The 20573-nt window shown below is 25.3% G+C and overlaps 1 protein-coding gene across 5 annotated transcripts in view; it reads right to left on the bottom strand.

Moving 5' to 3' along the window:
• LOC413382 (SAM and SH3 domain-containing protein 1) overlaps positions 1 to 20573 on the bottom strand; it is a 468674-nt gene that overhangs the window by 48284 nt on the left and 399817 nt on the right. For all 5 annotated transcript variants that reach the window (XM_006558129.3, XM_016914098.2, XM_016914101.2 and 2 more), the window contains one exon: positions 479 to 618. In XM_006558129.3, the coding sequence (XP_006558192.2) occupies positions 479 to 618 (140 nt within the window). The remainder of the gene's footprint in view (positions 1 to 478; positions 619 to 20573) is intronic.

The following is a 20573-nucleotide window of genomic DNA, read 5'->3' as shown; positions in this document are numbered from 1 at the left end:
ATTGATTGATTAAATTTGATTTTAACATTTAATATATTAATCACAGAAAAAAAAAATAAAAAAAAATATATTATTTTTAACGTTTTAATTAGAATAAAAAAATAATATATATTTTTTCAAGACTAAATCTTTTGATCTAATGTTTAAAATAATTAAAAATTAAAATCAATATATTTATCTATATTGATTTCAAATAAGATAATAATATATATTTTTTCAATATCAAATTTTTTTGATTCAATGTTTGAAATAATCTATAAACAATTTTGTTATATTTTATTATAATATTGAGAGATATTTTACCTTCATTATTTGCTAAATATTCCCATTGAAAATACAAAGTAACAAAGTCTAAATTGCGAATAAAGGATGAAATTGTAGTTAGTTGAAGAATATATACAGGAAATCTGAATCGACAGTAGTAAATGGCTGCTTCGGTGAAGTGGGATTATGGTTTTGTACACAGATACACACTTACTCTTTGTGGTACTCCCATTCTTATACGGCCATGCCTCGGGGAACCTTGAGTTTGCGCTTGCTTCTCCTTCCTGTGCGTCTTTAGTCCTCGAAGCAATCGCGAAAATGTTGTTTTCTTCTTACTTGTGGTTTGTCCTTGTTCTGAAATGATACGAAACAGTACAATGTAAATATCACGAAATTTATGTTTATTATAAATGAAATGTAATATTTGTTTATTTTTCGATTTATTAATATGTTTGTAAATCGTTAATTGTCGTAAATAATCTATTTAACAAACGTTTACTCAATAAAGATTTATAATTTGATTATTTTTTAAATTTTTCTGCATTAAAATTTATGGAGAATTTATTATCAATTATTTCTCTGCATTTATTTTTTTCTGATAAATTTTTAAAAAATGAATAGAGTATTAAACAAAATATAAATGTTACATTTATTGGATATTGTAAACTTTCGATAATAAATTTATTATTTTATTCAATTAATGTATTTAATATGAATGTAATGCTTCTTTGGTAAATTTTAATATAAATATTTATTTTATCAACCTCTGATTTAATCACTGTTTTTAAATAATTTTTTAATGGAATTAGTGTATAAATAATAATATTTCGAATAATATTTTCAGCATAATTTGAGAAAAGTTAATTTTAATAATTTATATGAGTAAATAAAGATTTATAACAATCTTTCCAAAATAATTTATTTGTTTTATTTATTTTTTCCAAATTTTTAAAAAATTAATTGAAAAATTATTGTGGTGATTGGAAAAACCATATAATAGTTATTATTTAAAATTTTATAAAATTTAAAATTAATATATAACATATAACATATAATATTTATGAAAATATAAAATTTATTACTACAGTTCATTTATAAATTTTTTATTATTTTTCGAATTAAATTAATTACGAAAAATATTTTCAATATTTAAAACGAATTAATAATTATCGAGCAATAAAATTAAACCGCATAATATTTGTTAAAATTTAGAAACACAATATTTTCGAAAATATGATATTTCAACTATTTATTTCAATTCAATTTATAAATCTTCCTATTACACAAGAGAATTAAATAGAACAATTATGAAAAAATGAAAATAAATAAAATTATCTAAAATATAATAAAATTCAGAAATGTTATGAAACATATCGAAAATTTAATTTTGTACAATATCATCATGTTTGAAATACATTTCTCTTCTATCTTTCATAATTACAATTCTCAATTTTCTATTCAATTTACTTAACAAATTAATTTTTAAAATTTAAATAATCAAATCATCAAATTTTATCACCTTCACTTCAAAATCCATCGCTCGAATGAATAATCTGCTATCTTCAAAAGCTACGCATCTTCGTTCCCATTCAATTCTTTGCTATTGTAAAGGTAATAATATTGATATAATTTGAGATAGCAATTCTAAGTACGATTGTATACCTTTAACGCGACGGCACGTTCTACTTGTATTTCTCAGCGCGAAATTGAATCACTGACTGCAATCAAGTGGAATTCCACTACAAAAAAAGAAAAAAAGAAAAAAGAAAGAAAGAAAGAAAGAAAGAAAAATCGACTTGCATACCATTACGGACAGACTACGCGATTTACCGAGTGCGATTTACAGTTCCGTTATCGTACTGTTGGTGACATTGTAATGAATTACTGGTTTTTATTCTAATCGTTTTAGAAAAAAAATGCAATATCTGGGTAAACAAGGAAATAATTCTATTAAGAATTTTTCATTTATAAATTCGGTTTGGTTAATTGGTTATATTTTGATAATTAAAAATTTGTTATTGAAAAAAATATTCGAATATTGATCAAATTTTATCTTAGAGTAAATGTTAAAATTTTAATATATAAATGTCAGAAAATAAAATTGTTTAACTTAAAGTAGAAATTATTTATATTTGAATTATTTAGAAAATTTAAGTTAAAAGAATTAAAATAGCAATTTTTTTATAAATTTTTAATATTTGTTTTTTATTTGATAATGTATTTTATATATTAATTACATTAAAAATGAAATTAGATTGTTTTAAAGATTGAATTATCTTCTGATTTTAAAATTTGCCGAATAATTAATCAGATAACAGCTCATTAAGTCAAATGTCGAAAGTTAATATGATATTAGATTGCTAAATTTAAACATTCAAATAGAGAAGAAATATATATATATACTAGTCTAATATTTGAACAACCAATATTTACCATATTTATTGATAAACTATAGAATACTAATAAAATAGTATTTTTATTATTAACATAATCAAAATATTATAATAATCTTTGTATTTTGGAAAGAAAAACTAATTAAAAAAAAAAATTAATTTTTGATACATGTTTATTTTTCTTTATTAAATAAGTATTATTGTAAAAAATTATAAATCTTTTTTTCTATTTTTATCACTTTATATTACTTATATATATATTCATAAAACGATTTTGAAAGATTTTAGAAAATAAAATATATATAAAAATTAATATACAAAAATATTTGTTTATTGAGTTATTAAAACATTTTATAAGCATGAAATTCACGTTAGATAGAGATAGAATCAGAATGGTTTATCTTCGTTATATCGGTGTTTCGTTTTAACTCTATCTCGCTTCATCTAATGCAAACTTAAACTGTTTATTACTTAATAAATAAGATTCAACCAACATTGTTGAAATACCAACTTTTATGTTTATTTTAACTTTTAGAATCGGCTGTTCAAAGATGTTCCACGAATATATCAATACTTCGTACACACAGTATTTGAATATGAATATAAGTTTCGAAAAAGTATAAGAATATAAAGACAATGATTTTCGATTTTATAGAGAATTATTCATAGCAATGTATGATGATAAATGAGTATGATATGATATTTTAGGGCTTGAGTATTTTCTGAAGGGAATAAAAAATTAATCCTCATATATTAAAGGAAAGACACGATCTATAACGTGAACGATAAAGCGGTATGAGCTTAACTTTCTTACGTGGATAACATCAATCGAAGATGGAGGTAATAAAAAGATACGAGTATATGCTTTTAACATTATTCTTTGCCACTTTGCAGCTCATGTCGCTCGCCTCGCACGTAAGGATCATAAAACAAAGCACCGCAAATGAGAAAACTTGGAAAATTTTCGATGTTCGGTAAATTTTACTTTACAAGTAATACGAGCACTTCGCGCCACCCTCGTGAGATTTAAAAAAGTTTCTTTTATATCGAAATCCATTTATCTGTAATATGTTTCTTCTCATTCAAAAATATTAAGATATCACTCGTTGATCGAAGTGAAAAAGATTTTTTCCTAGCACATTCTGTACTAAAAATTATATAATATAGAATATAATAGAATATAGAATATATATAATATAGAATATAAATAAGATATATAGAATATATCTAATATAGAATATAAATAATAATTAATTTTAAAAAAAAATAATAAAAACCTCACACCTTCTACAACATATCCTCTTTCTCAGCGCAATAATTAAATGAAATATTCTCAATACTTATAAGCACAATCACGAGAATAGTATAAAGTCCTCTTAATGGGACAATAATCAAGCCAATAACTCGTCATATATTTTTCATCGTGTTCAGCCGAATTCACCGATGTCCAATTATCATATATAATTAATGACCGCGCGTCAAGTGACATTTTATCTCGTGTCTCGTAATTTCTCCATTCTCCTTCTTCCCTGCTTCTCTTTTTCCATTATCTGCCCCTTGACCGCCGTAACAATACACCTATGCAAATCGCGCCCGCTTAATTGCGACTGTTTTGCATGTGTGGAACATCCGGGTGACAATCGTCCTATCGCGATCGCGCTTCCTATCGTTTGCCTCGTATCTGCATTCCGCGCAATTTTTCATCTCTCCTCGCGTGACTTCCAGCCCAGGGAGCAGGAAAGGGTTACGACAGAGAGAGAAAAAGAGAGAAAGAGAGAGAGAGAGAGAGAGAGAGAGAGAGAGAGAGATAAGTTGACCGAGTGTTTATATAATTGTACGGTTGAAATGGTAATTAGAACGGCCGGGGATAGATTATATGGCAAGCGATATTCACGTCATCAGTTTCAATTAATTACAGATAAGAGATTATAGTACTGGTAATAAAGATCCGTCAACGTTATGAACGTAACGAAATTGTTTGTCCGGAAAACTTGTTTCTAAAGGAGTTTCGTTTCACTTTTTTGTTGTATTTAATTTTGTTACGTTATATAACGATAGAAAATACAATTTTATAATGATTGTAGTGATTATTATTATATTATTTGTAAAAACAAAAATTATAAAATTATAAAATTATAATTTTATATCAATCATCAAAGTTACGTGTACGAGTTTTATTAACGATCCGTATTGTCAAAAGTAATGAAAATTCTGATTCTAATGAAATTGCACTCTTTTTTAGCAGAATATTAATAAAGGATTAATTATTAAAGTCTTGGTATTTTTTGCGTTTTTTTTTTAAATTTGTAATTATGCAAAATGAAATAAAATTTTAAAATGTTTATAGGTTTCAATGCTCGATCATCCTATTGTACGAAATATTTTATATTTAGAATTATATTTTTAATATGGAAATACATTGAAAATACATAAATATAAAATACATAAATATATTTCTCATATAGCATATCTATTTTATTCGATAATTTGTCGTTAATTATTAGTGAAATTACATTTTTAAAAAGTTAAAGTAAATCTATTGTACGAATAAATATCAATATTACAAATGAATTCTTTATATATTTGCAAATTATAATAAGTATTATGCATAATTAGTAGTATAAAATATATGTACAATATATATTTGTAAACCATGATTATAATCAAATATTTAAATCTAAAAAATATCAAATTCGAAAATAAACTACAATACAAATATTAATACGAGTAATTTAATTACTTATTTATATTATTATATAGATATTCTACATTCAAGATTAAAAGAATAAAATTTTAAATAAATAGATATAGATATAGATGTTTTTATTTCTTCAAATGATTTTTCGAATAAATTCTTCCTTGAAATAGTAATTATATAAAGAAATAGTATTTCAAGTATAAAGTTCTGATTCAAAACAAGTTTTTCATATAAAGTACAACTTATATAAATACTATTTTATAACAAATATTTTATATAGTATATAAAAAGATAATATTTTAAAGATTAAAAAAAATAAATTTTAAAAAAATAAATTTTAAAAAAATAAATTTTAAATAATAAATAGATATAAATGTTTCTATTTCTTCAAATGATTTTGAATAAATTCTTCCTTAAAATAGTAATTATATAAAGAAATAATATTTCAAATATAAAGTTTTGATTCAAAACAAGTTTTTCATATAAAGTACAACTTATATAAATACTATTTTATAATAAATATTTCATTATATAGTATATAAGAAGATAATATTTTAAATAAAATAAACATTATAATATTCGAATAATATTTTTTTATAGAAGTATTTCAATTTTTCCGTTTCTATCCATTTTCTCGTATCGAAAATAAAGTCAATCTTCTGAATCATCCGACAATTAACGTCTTCAACAACGCAAACGTACAATCTCGAGGACGTGGAACGTTCATCCGTCACTAATCACGTAACAGCTTTCGCGATGATTCGTGCGAGAGCTCAAAGTGGCTATTAAATGGAAAGAAACATAAAGGAGGAAAGAGAGGAGAAAGAGAAAGAGAGAATGCAAGACAAAGAGAAAAAGAGAAAGAGAAAAAGAGAAAGAGAGAGGGAACTATGGAACAAAACCGAGACAGCGATGAAGAGAGTGAGAACTAGACGCTTTTCACTTGGTGCGAACTCGTGACGTTACACTTCCGCATAGCTCACAAGTGCTTCTTCCACCCCAAGCCGACTGCTTCTCCCTCTTTTGCGCGAGAATAGGGGATGAAAAAACGTTCATGGCTATGTACATACGTACAATGGGTCAAAAAAGTTTTTCTACGCGTTACTCGCCGATTTAAATGGAGGGCGATCAAATGTTAAATCATCGGAGATGGTTTTATTAAAAAATAAGAATCGTGTAAAATATTTGATCGATGTTATTTTGAAAAATAGAAATAATTAAAAATAATTTAAAAAAAAAGAAAAAAAAGATTGGGAAATTTTCAATTCAATTTTCTATTGTTTGATGCCATTTGGAAATTGTAATTTTTGGAAATGTTTAAAAATGATGGTAAAAATTGAGAATAATTTGCAAAGTTAGGTGTTTAAATATTTGACTGTTTAATTGTTATGATTTTGCAAAATAAGAATGAAGATTAGGGATTTTTCGATATTTTACTATTTCATTGTTGAAATTAAACATGATAAATAATTGAAAATAATTTCAAAAATTCATATTTGATTATTTCTGATAATTTTACACATTGACAAAAAATATCAAAGAATATATTTAATTATTAAAATATATAAAAATTATTAATTTAATCAATTTATTCTATTATTATAAAATAGAATTATCTACATAATAAAATGTACGTAAATTCAAGAAACGAAAAATAAAAATATTTTGTATTTAATCTACCATTCTTTAAACATTTTTTTAAACATTCTATTATTCAAAATATTGTGATTGAAAATGAACGTCACTGAAACGTACGATGTGTTACATACAGATTTTTTTTTTCTGACCTACGTATTCAGTTGGCGTGGGGTCGTCATGGTAACAACACTGGTTTACTCGTGGTACCAACCGCAAAAGCAAAGGCGTGACAAATAGGGAGAAGAATAGACAATGACGATACTCCGCTCTCTCGACGGGACTCTCAGCTTCACCGAACTGAGATCGTTCGTGCCTGTAACATTATCCGTTCGCACGCTTTGGAGTTCATCCAGGTTTCACCCTCGCTTCGACTCACACCTTCTTATCCATCCTCCATGTGTTCTCCGTCGTGCGCAAAGTTAAACATCAGATTGAATTTTTACATTGGAGATATTTTCGAAGAAATTGCAAAATGAAGACGAAGCAAATTTAATTAATCAACTTATGAAAAAATAATTGTTTTCGATTAATAATTATTATTGAAACATTATCGAAAATAGAGAAGAAAATAAGATTAAGTAATTAATCTATAAAGAAGAAGAAGAAAAATATAATTTATTTAAATTAAAATTATATGTGTATATGTAAATAAACATTTTTTGTTCTCAATTATTATTATTAAAAAATATAATGTTCTTAATTTGAAATAGTATCTATTGTCTCTAATTAATAATTATTATAAAAATATAAAATATATACATGTATATTATATATACAAATGTGTAATTTTTATTATTTATTTCTTTAAAAAACATTAAACAGAATAATTATTTTGTTTTAAGATAAGCAAATAATATATAATATATATTTAACTAAAATTTCAATATATATATAAATTGTTTATTTCTGTTTTTAAATTGCTTTAAAAAAACAATTAAATTATTATGAAATATATTATAGTTATAATACATTAGTTTTATAATAAATAAATAAATAATAAATGAAAATTAACAATTAATATAAAGATACATGTTCAATGTAGATTAAATAATAATTATTTAGAAATTGAAAGATTAATGAGACAGCATTTTAAAATAATTTTTATATAGATTTCAGAATTGTTACAATTTTATTACTGCTAGATTACGATAAGAAACTTTCTAAAACATTTCATTAAAAACTTTTATTATTAATTATTTTAAAAACTAACATTTAGTCTAATTTTGATTAATATTTCGAGTTTATATTATATTGTTGTACGTTCATTTCTTTCGTTTGAAAAGTGAAATATTTGTAGGTACGAAATACCACAATCTGCATAATAAATCATTCATATCAGGGAACAAAGAAATATAAACGTTCATCCTTTAGTTAGACATAAAAGATTTAGGAAAGATTTATTTTTGTTTTGCCTTCGTGTTAGTCTAAAGCAACAATGTAACTAAAACTATTTTCCTGCATGCCTTGGAACTCATCCAGCTTTCACACTCTCCTTCACTACTCCACCCTCTCCTCTCAACTTCTACAGCTCTTGCATCCTAAGTGTCATGTGCTATGACACTCACGCTCTGAATCTACCGTATACGTGTGCAATCTAAACTATCGTATTAATAGTTAGCTGATTAAGAAAATATTAAATTACAATGCATAATTCTAATTTCGATATAATTCTATTGCTAGAAAAGTTCTACTTTTTTATAAAAATATTTTTAAGAAAAATCAATTTGTTGTTAGAGATAGAAATAATAATTTCTCTAAAGTTTAAAGCTTAGATGAATTATATATGATTTTTCTTTATGAAGATGATTAGTTTTTTAATTAAAAAATTTGTAGTTCTTTCGATAAGTTAAATTTAAAATTTTAATTTTATTTTTTTATAAATCATGAAAATATAATTAAATAGACTACGAATTAAAATGAACATAACTAGAGAAATAGAATTTAAATAAAGATTAATTCTTTAAAATATACATCGTAATTTGAATTATTTTATATCATTAAATTTTTAATGAATGCATAAACATTAATATCTATTTATAAGAAAATTTGTGAAAAATGTAAGAAAAAGAAAAAAAATGTAAGAAAAATTGTAAAAAATGTAAAAGTTTTCTTGAAGAAACTATAAATGGAATTTGTTAATTTTTAAATGAGTATAAGTTTTAAATGAAAATTTATTGCCAAGTATGTAAATGAATCTTTACTAACTTGTCTCCAGTCAATTGTCCATAGGATTGTCAAACTGTCTGCATTTCCAAAGTTAAGGGCTAAGAATATATATGGACAATAATAGACATCAAAGTAAAGGACTTTAATTACCGATGTGTGTCACATGGATAGACGGTATGTCTATAGTTAAAGACAAACGACTAACAGGCTACGAAGTTCAACTAGAAATTCTCGAGTTATTTTCCATTTTCTAAGAACAAAATCTGTTTAATAAATGCAACCAATAAAGAATTTTAATAGAATTTTATAATTTCATTATATTGTAATATTGGCGGAAATCTGAAATTGAAATAATTATTTAATTAAATATTTTAAACAAGTTTTTATTAAGATTTTATTAAGATTTTCCAAAAATTATATCTATTATTGGCAATGGTATCTATAATTCTTCATATCCAAAAGTATTTTCTTTTTTGTAGAATTGCAATATCTGTCCATCCTTATTAAAAAATTTTATAAAATTTATATTGAGATTTTAATGAAATAAAATAATATCTGCGTTAACGTGGAATTTATTCAAAAGCTTTTATTGTTTTTATAACAAATATTAATTAAAAAGTTTCCGAGTATAAAGATTTGAGTGTAAATCGTTTTTCGTGAAATCTATCGAGATATATCATCGTATATATATACATATTTTTTTATGTTAATTAAAATGGAAGTGATAAAAAACAAGAAACAAGTAATTATTATAATTAAAAAAAATTAAATATATCGTGTAGAAATAAGATTATTTATATAATTTTTATTACATATGTATTATTTTGTTTCGATATTATATATCTAACGTGATTTTATTAATAAGATTATTAATATCTATATTTCAAACAAAGTTCGAAACAACTTAAATTATAAAAAAAATATAAAATTGAAGAGCTATATACCATTATATCATCTCTTCTTCGTAAACAATTTTTTTTTCGAATTACGAAAATATTCCAAAACTTTTTCCAATTTTTTGAATTTGATATTAAAATATTCATATGAAAAAAAAAAAATACATGTACAATAGATACGTGTTAATTCAATATATTTCCCCTCGAAACTTAAATCGTTTTCCATGAAATCTATCGGCCATCATCGTATATTTCTACTGATTATCGCGTTATAATTAATAGCACGATTTCCACTCGGATTCCGTGGCACTCATGCGATATCGAGAAAGTGAAAAATGGATGGGCCGATAATATCGACATACTCTCGTCATTTATCTCTCTGTTCATTTATTCGATGTCGTTAAAGATGGGCGATTTTAAGCCGGTTATAATCTGACTCTCTCGCCACGCCACCTCGATGAAGTCCTCAAAGAAAGGTGCATTATATTCCCTTTCAATAACGATGCACCTTTTCATTACTTTTAAATTTATTTATTTTTTTTTTCCTACAAATTAAAATTGATCCATTATTTTCATTGAATCAAAACGATTCTTCTGGATTTTATTTTACGTGAAAGTATAATATATTTTGTAATTACTATGTATATATGATGGGAAAAATTTTGTTTCTCTTCTTCGTGGTTTTAAAACTGAATATATGAATGAAGATTCATACGTTAGCGAATAGCAAATATTGAAAATTCATTAATTTAGATTTGTTATGTATTTATGGCAGATAAAATATAGATTAATTTTTATTGAGATCTTTTTCTCGAACGATATTTATAAATTTTACTACATTCAAACATTAAGAAATATTTTATTATTATTTTATTATAATATTATTTTACTTAGAAATATATCTATTCCAATTAAAATAACGAAATTTATAATGTTATTTTTAATAAATTATCGATGAATTTGTTAATATTTTTTCTTTGGCAAGCTTGAATTTTTATTTCCTGTTTTTTTTTCACATTCGACAACTAATTATTACTATTAATTATTATACATCTTTCATGCAAAAATGAATAAAAATTGTGCTTCAATTAATAAAAAGAAGATTTTATAATTTATAATTCATCAAATTGTACATTACTTAATTTTCATTTTATATACATGCATTTTCGAAAAAATATTTATAAAAGAATATTTTCTGATCGAATTGTTATACAAGAAATTTGACAATTCTTCAAATAAAACGAAAATTAAGGATAAAAAACTTCATTTTAATTATTAACAATTAAAAATGAATATCCGAAATTAGCAACAAAATATTAATTATTCACTTTCTAAAAATCTTCATTTTTATAAAATAACTCTATATCAATATAATTCTATTCCTTTTAATGATAAAATTTTTTTTTACATATTATATACGTCCCTCCTTTCAAGGGAAGATAAGATTATAAAATTATCAAAACTTGCTTGATACTCAACTTTGAAACAAAAATAAAAGGAATAATAATATTGATAATAGTGGAAACATCTGAAACGACTCACAGGCGCTACTTAGACCGACACGAGCGGGACACAATTTGCTAAATTTACATAAGCGGAACATGAACAATCTCAAAACGTGCGCGCTGATAATGCAGACTCTCCTCCGTGGAAGGAGAACAAACCTGTTATGAAAATCCTTGAGCGGCGAAAGCGGGGTTATAAGTATGAATAAATAAGCGATATTAAGATTCACTTTCTTTCTCCCTCCCTTCTATCCGCCGATCGTCGCCACTCTTCCCTCCTACGTAGACACAGAGTTCTATTACTTCACGGTCGGTGTAATGCCATTCCTCCTCTCCTTTCTCTTATACTTCCTCAACAATTTACTTCGTTTCGTGGCGCACCTTTATCAGAACCTCGGGCTACTCTCCATTTTTGCTCATTCTTTTCTAGACATTATTCAACCTAATTCCAAATGGATATTAGCCCTTTTCACGGAACAAAAGAAACTCGATCCAGGGAAAGCTTGAGGAATGTTCCGTATACAGTAGGACTTTAAGTGTATTCCCTCCGTTATTTATTCGACGATTGAAAAATCTGTACAATTTAATTCACGTATCTCATTTAAACTTTTATAATTGTCTCTTGAATTATTTATTATTTAAAAAAAAAAGGCGTTTGAAATTGATAAAGAAATTATAAATTATATAAGCATGCTATTTAACTTGTTAATAAAGAGAATTATTAAGCTAATATAGGACATAAAAAATATAAATTCTTTTACTTTTAAGATATAAGAAAAGTAGATTTTTTATGTAAAAAATAACAAGATGTGCGTATTTTCTTTTTTTATTGTTAACTCAAATTAGTTTCCTATGAGAAATTGGGAAAGTAATATAAAAAAAATAAGATTTCCTTCACAGCAAAATTATATCAAATTATAATATCAAGTCTCTGGAATTTTACATTTTATCAATTTTAATTAAAAGTTTATTAGTTTGAACGATCAAATCTGGAAATAGTATTTAAGATCAGAATAACATTTGTATATAAATTTTTAGAAATTAACTAGAAAAATAACGAAAAAGTTAGCAGCCAGGATTAATAAAAACATTAAAATTGAATGCATTATTGGTAAAATATTTTTTCTAATGCAATATAAATTAAATACATATAATTGAACGAATAATATATATCTATCATCATTCATTTATATTCCATTAACTTTATTTCATACAAATGTCATAATAATTACCATATTTGAAAAACAAATCAAATTCGACAAAATAAATTTCTTACGAAAAACGCATCCTTTCAAGATACAGCTACAATATAAAGCTTAATATTAGGGAAATCTTTTTAGATCCCGGGTCACATACCGGCCATTCGATAACCACTTCCAACTCTCGGAAAACTTTGGATTTTTCTGACCACATTTCGAATGTGTAAACCTGAGCTTGCAGAATACGTAAGGGAGCTTCTTCTTGACCTCTCTTCAAGAGATCTCCTCGGACGTACGCGGCACGTATGTTTGCCACGCTTCGGGAACTTTCTTAGCTAAAATAATTCAACGAAGTCGGGGAGGGAGAGTTGTTCGATTGCAAAAAAAAAAAAAAAAAAAAGGAGAGAAAAAGGGACGCTGGAAAAGTGAGGCTGGAAGGGAAAAAAGAAGGGAATAAGGTTTAATAACCGGTTTTCGTCAGCCACGGAGAATTCCTCTCGCATTGAGGTAGAAACGCAGAAAATGGCGGCTTGGTAGGGCGCACGAAACTCTGGCCGTAATTTACGGAGGAACGTGCCGGGGGTCGAAAATCGGGAGCAAATATCATTGCCAGCTTCTTTTTCCCCGGTGGTCCAGTTATAATCAAGGGGTATACCCGTGAGAGGGCCAATTGAATTTGTTGGCCACCAGTTCGTGCTATTTCCCGCCCTCTGTCTTTCCCTCGATGAACTAATTATCGGAGTTTCGGTTACACGTGCGGTTACCCCAGTCTAAACTTTTATCAAGGGCCGAACGAAGAACGCTTTCTTTTCGACTATTGACAAAATTTTATTTGAAAGTAACATGAATCGAAACGATCATTTGTATTTGTTTATACGAATTTTGTTAAGGTGTTAAGGCTGACTTATATTATTCAATAAAATATAGATTGATGTGATTTATATTGATATCACGTATGTGTATACGGAGTGGTTCGTAATTGTAGTACAAATGAAAAATATAGAATGAAATTTTTTCGTATAAGACATTGTTGTGTCTAAAAAGTCGACTTGTAAGTCAAGTATACGTGTACTTAAATATTTAAAGTCGATTTTTTTTTTATCATCAATTTTTGACCATTTTGTATAAATATTTTTAATTAATAATATGTAACAATGTTTGTTGTATGAATTGTGTAAAATAATATAAGTTGACATTTATATCGTTTATAATTGCAATAATTATCATAAAATTGAATCTATTTTAATAAATTTTCTTCGCATATTGAATCATGAGAAGAATATTAAGAGAAAAATTATTAATTATGAATGAAAAAAAAAAATATTTTTAAATATTCTAAAGATATGTTCATATCATTATACAGGAATTGAAATAATATTGCGACAATTAATAGTAATATTATTAAATACAATGTAAAAATGAATAAGAATTATTTAAAGCAATTTATCAACTTAAAATTATCAATCGAGAAACTTTAAAAAGAAATAGATCAAAAAATAAAAATAAAAATCGGAAAAACAATTAATAAATCTATATGAAAGAGGATTAAAAAACAAAAATTTATTATTTAATTACATTGTTAATATTATTATTGCATAATGTGATAATGATAAATATATTGATTTTTATTAATTAAATATATCATATAATTATAATTATATACATAATTAAAGTGTTATAATGAAAATGAATACATAATTCTATTTTTATTTCTCTTGAAATCGATATCTATTAATTTTATCAAAAGTCATATTTATATATTATTATTAATAACAGAAATGAATAATAAAACGATAAATAAAACGAATTTTTAAATTTGTTACTCTAATATTTAATAATATATGTTAGTTATAATATGCAGTTTAACATACACTTTCTCAAAATATTTTATAATCCTTATTTTATTTCTCATTTTTTTTTTTTTTAATCGCCACGCGCGATTATCGTATCGCAATTCGTAAATGTCATATGTACGAAACAATACCAAGGTATGGAACGCGTGAATTATAGGGAATTTCTTTCACCATTACTCAGCGAAATGCATTTCGCACCTCTACTAGGGAGTCCCTGGGAATTGGATAATTTTTCACTCAGAAACCGAGATATTTTTAAAATGCGGTATCGTACGAAGTCTGGTAAGACGAACATCCATGAACAAGAGGGGAATATGAAGCCAAAATTCAGAGACGAGGATGTCGCGAATGCAATCAACTGTCCTCCTTGTTTGGTATTTGTCTTCTTATGCAACTATTCTGCAGCGTCTTACTTTTCCTCCTCCCTCTCAATCTCAACCTCCTCCTTCTAAGATTTAACTGTGTTTAACTGCGAAACAATCGTGTAAATAGAAAATTTTTCTTATATATCATAATAATAATTATATTGGATATAGTCTTGTATTAAAACATATTTAAATCAATACTTTTCACTACATATTTTAAAAGATAATTGAATTTATAAATTAAAATAAATAGTGGATATTAATTTAATATTGTTTTAAAATCTTTTGTTAAATTTATTATTATAAAATATTAACAATACTATAACAATATATTCTTAAATCATTATTATTTTTAAAAGATCTTCGACATATCGTGAATATCATTGATACATTTATTTTGATTCTTGAACTTTTCTATATTCAACTTAAATATATAAAGGAAATGAATCCCAAATTTTGTCAAGCTAGGTCAGGATTAAATTTCAATACCTTTACTCGATAAGTGCTCGACAGTTAGGATCCAGATTTTTGGGCACTTATCCAACATTTACTGTACGTCGTATGGAATCAATCTTTGTCTATTTTCAACAGTATTTGTCGAAGCATTGATTGAAGGTTGGTTCCAAATTTAAATCAGAAATTCCCTATTCATCTGAAGCGCAAATATTGTATCTTCAATAATTAAACATGACTTTCAGTTTTAAGTAAATTTTAAACATTCTTAATTGGAATATATATATGTATTTCATTCGAGGCTTTAAATTTTATTTAAAAATTGAGATTCTAATTCTTTGAAATTGTACATTTATATCCATTCTTTATATTAAATTAAAAAGAAATCATCGAGTGTAAAAGATTAATTTGCACATAATACTGGTTTTCATCTGCTTTCTAGTATTATTATCCATTACTATTCACTTCTTATTGCTATTTCTATTATACTATCTTATAACAATTGTCGAGCGCAATTTACACGTAACGTTTAATGCACTAGCGTTTTATTTCATTTTCTAAATTCTATCATTTGAGGTAAGTAACGTTCAAAAAACGCCCATCTGCTCCCGCCTAACATACATTCTGTACGCAGGAGCAAGTGTTCTCACCTATTCGCTCACCAGTTTTTTGCTACGTTACCGAAAAGAAAGGTATAATGAGAGTGTTGCAAAAGGTACGTTACGATGAATCCTTCTCTAGGAAAAAAATTCCTTCAGACTGTAAGGTATCATCCACCATTCGTTCCTCTCGTTCTCCGCTTTTCCTTTACGTTAATCCCTTTTCCAACGCTTAGTTTAAGAGTTTCATTTCGACTTTGATGCTAGAGTTTGATGTTTTTAATTTTTAATGAACAATTAAAATGGGATAAAAATTTATAATCGTATATAAATATATTCAATTAATTTATACAAAAAATAATTTTATATACATTTATAACAATGTTATAATATTTACGTAATTAATAAATTTTGTTAGTAATTGAAATACTTTATCGGGCAATTTATTATTTTTCGATACATATGGAAAGTTAAAGTTATTATAAAAATTATTAAAATAATTTACTTTAGTATATTTTAATTTAATTTTTGCATAAAATTACATGGTACATGTTTATTTAATAATTTAAAAATTTTTTTACGCAAAAAATTTTATTAATTAATTAATATATCAATAATTTTATATTTGCATAAAAATTTATTCTATAATGATGATTCATGACTTAATGATACTAATCAAGAATTAAAGTTATTCAATAATTTTTTGAATCAAAATTCAAAAAATAGAGAATGGCAAGTAAATCAATTTTCCAATATTTTTTTAATAATTTGATCTCTAAAATTATTTTTATAAATAATATGATGAAGCATTAAATTGTAAACATTTAAAATTTCGTATCATCGAACTTCACTTTCTCAATGTGTAATATTTCGAACAGAAAAATTGCTCTTTATATCTACAATTCATTATGCTCTATACATATCGACAAACTTTCATTAAAGATAAATTATCTTTTCATTCCGTGAAAAGATAAAGAGCCTTTTTTCCTGGACAACCGTACATCGCTCAACAAAGAGATTAAAATAACAGATCGCGATAAATAATAGAGGACAGAAGTTCGAAAGAGGACGAAATTGCCTGATTTTATCTCGGCTCGCCGCCGCCGCCGTGCAAGCACACTTTATCTCGCACGCAACTTAAAGATTTGATGCATGCGTCGGTGGAACATTCGTTTCTTCCCCTCCCCTTCCCCCTCCTCCTCACCTTTCATTTCACCTTCACATTTTACTTTATTCCTCGACGTCATTTCTTTCTTCCAACTTTCTTCCCCTCTCGCCAAGATAAAGAAAAACGGTATTGGACCTTTCGTTTCCGATGGAGGCAGGTTTATTTTTATTCCATACGATTCATTCGATTGAACATGACTTGTGGTTACAGGCTCGGCAATATATTTTCGATATTACGAGTCGACATCCCGACCAGTAGTCCCGCGAGTCTCTTGTATTCTTTACATGTATCGCTCTTGCCTGCCCGCCTGCCTGTTCGCCATCCACTTTGGTAAAATACGAACGATCCTCCTTGGAATAGTAGCCGCTTCCGGCGAATTCCTAGCCTGGTACCGATCAAAGCTATCCCAGACGATTTATTTAGGAATGTTTTTATTTTATCTTTGAACGGAAAATTTACGTTTTTTTCCTTTTTTTAAATAATTTTGAATGACTTTAAATAATTTGTGAATGATTTAAAAGAGCAAGTTTAATAAGATTATTTTTTTTTTGTTTAAATATATATACAGAAATTGGAGGATAGTTGTTACTATTTTGTTAAAAAATGGCAAAAAATATGAAAGACAGTTGATAATCTCATGATCTTTATTAAGAATAGAAAATGAGAATTTTGAATTATGTAATATTGTTTTTATATTGCAATGACTATAATACTAAAAATTAAATATCGTGTAACATGACTGGAAAAATTTCGATTAATCTACAACATAAGCAATATTTAATTTTCAATTAAAAAAAATTTAATATCGAAAGTATACATAGCTAAATATTTGACTTTTCTCACAAATTTTTATTTACGATTGTAATTTTTTAAATTTCAAAGTTTTAAATGGAAAATTTTTCATGTAAATAATGTTAAAATAAATTTAATAACAATTATTAAACAATATTTAAAAATGTTTCATCAATAAAACTGATATATTGAGTTAAATGTTTGAATACATTGAATAGGGAGAAAAAATTTTAACTTTCATTTTAAAAATTAAATTTCATTTAAAAAAACATTTTATTAATCTTTAGAGACTTGAGTTTTATTCTTTTATTTTGAACAATGATTCATGATATTAATCATAAGCTAGACACATTTGTTGCGAAATTATGCCAACAAGTTTGTAACAGCTGCAAACAGGCGATTTAAGCAGCACAAAGTCTGACTTAAAGTTCTTCATGATTTGCAGTGGGTTCCATGTACTCTCTGAATTGTCATTAGAGTTGCCACAACGATAGCACAAAATACCGCGCTTTAATTATTACACGGAAAGTTCATTTGTTTCCTTGTTTTGAGCAAATAATTTACAATGAAGTATGAAAGCGTGCTTTGTTAATTATTATATAGCACTGTTTAAATGAAATAGGAATGATGTATTTTGTTTAACTATGGAGAAAGACAATAATTAAAAAAAAAAAAAAAGGAATATGAAATGGGAATTACTTTTTGCTAAAAAAAATTAGTTACAAACTTGAATGAAAAATTCTCGTATTTAAATACATGTTATATAATAATTAGTAAGTTTGTATAACAGAGTAATACTTATGAAAAAAAATGAATATTGTACTATCTAAAATTTTCCTCACTTGGACATATATTTTTATTTAGTTAAATGTATGAAAAAACTTTAATTTCTTTTTCTAGCATTTAAATATATAATTATTCTAATTAAAAATTTTGTTTATTCTTTAGCTGTATCTAAATTTAATCGATTTATTTAAAATATATTTTTAGTAGATTGAATGATGAATATCATGTCAAAAATAAGAGAAAATTAAGAAAAGAAATAAAAAAATATTTACATCTGATAAAAATATTGGAGATTTTATTAATAAAATATTTAATTTCTTTTGTAAATTAAATTAAAATAAATTTATAATACAAATTCCTAATTGGATCTGGATATTTATAGAAAGTTTTAAATAATATTATTTTAAAATTATTTGAAAATAATATATTTTAAAACTATTTGAAAATAATATATTTTTGATATATATATATAATAATAAATAACAAAATTTAAATTATATTTAAATCAAAAGAATTTAATTTTCACTCCACAAAATAAATTATATATATTTGTTATTTAATATTTTATAAATTTAATATTGGTTATTCATTTATAATATTCTAATAAAATTTATTATAATATTGTAATATTTCGTTAAAAATAATTAATTTTTATAATATATTTATTATTATTGTTTCTTATTAATATATACTTATTATTAATACATTATTGCTGAACATTTCAAATAAATTTTTCATTTATCAATATATTATTTTCTCAAATATTCAAATTAACCAAATAAAAAAGAACATAACCTCAATTCAAATACATTATTTACCAAATAATAATTATCATTAATCGAAATAATCATTTTTAAATTATTATTTGAAATATATAGAATTTCAAATCCATTACTAATTTTGCACATAAAAACAAAATTAAAAATACAATAACAATAATATTTCATACAAAATATTATTTCGATTTAATGCATAAACATAGATATTTATATCTAACAAACATCGTTGTACCAACTAATCGAAGTTTGTCATATATGCATACAGAATCAATCAAGGATGATCCAGATGATCAAGTGATCAAGACGTGCAACATAACTGGCTAGAACAACATGGACGATCAATTACTACTAACGTATTTGAGCATTTGACCGAAACAGATAATTATGTTGATCAGGTAATCAAATGAAGTAATAGATGCCATGTACGATACCAATGTAAGCAGCTACGTAGAAGAGAAGTATATCCTAACAGATCTAGCGAGTTATCTTGACGATAAGCATCGAGTTGGAAGCATGATAATTCGTTCTAGCTAACATTCATGCAAAGGTAGCTAATTAGGTGGCACTGTTGTCGGTGTTAATAAACGGATGTGTTGACGTTAATACAATATACTGTTCCAGCATAGAATGAGAGGATTGGGCAGATACGATAACTAACGGCACGGTTGAATTATCCATTAATGGATAGCGATGTTTCAACCAACTCCGATTCATTCGATTATTTGCAAGGCTATGAATAATAGCTGAAATTATTGCTCTATTGCGATATTATTTTCCGAAAGATTAGAGTTCGTTGGATGATGTAAGATGATTTTCTTGAAACGTTTCTGTTACGTGATGTCACTTGGAAAATAATTGTAGAGAATGATTGAAATTACTTATGTGTAATTATAAAAAGTAATACGAAATTTTAATAATGAAAAATGTTTTAAGAAAAATATAACTTTTCTTTTTTTTTTGATCTTTTAATTTGATCTTAATTAATTTTTCCAATTTTATTAAGCTAAGAGAAAAATTAT

Source organism: Apis mellifera, linkage group LG9 (assembly GCF_003254395.2).
Source record: "Apis mellifera strain DH4 linkage group LG9, Amel_HAv3.1, whole genome shotgun sequence".
In the NCBI taxonomy this organism is placed as follows: domain Eukaryota; kingdom Metazoa; phylum Arthropoda; class Insecta; order Hymenoptera; family Apidae; genus Apis; species Apis mellifera.
The sequence above is the reverse complement of the archived record's forward strand: the minus strand, read 5'-3'. Positions and strand labels throughout refer to the sequence as shown.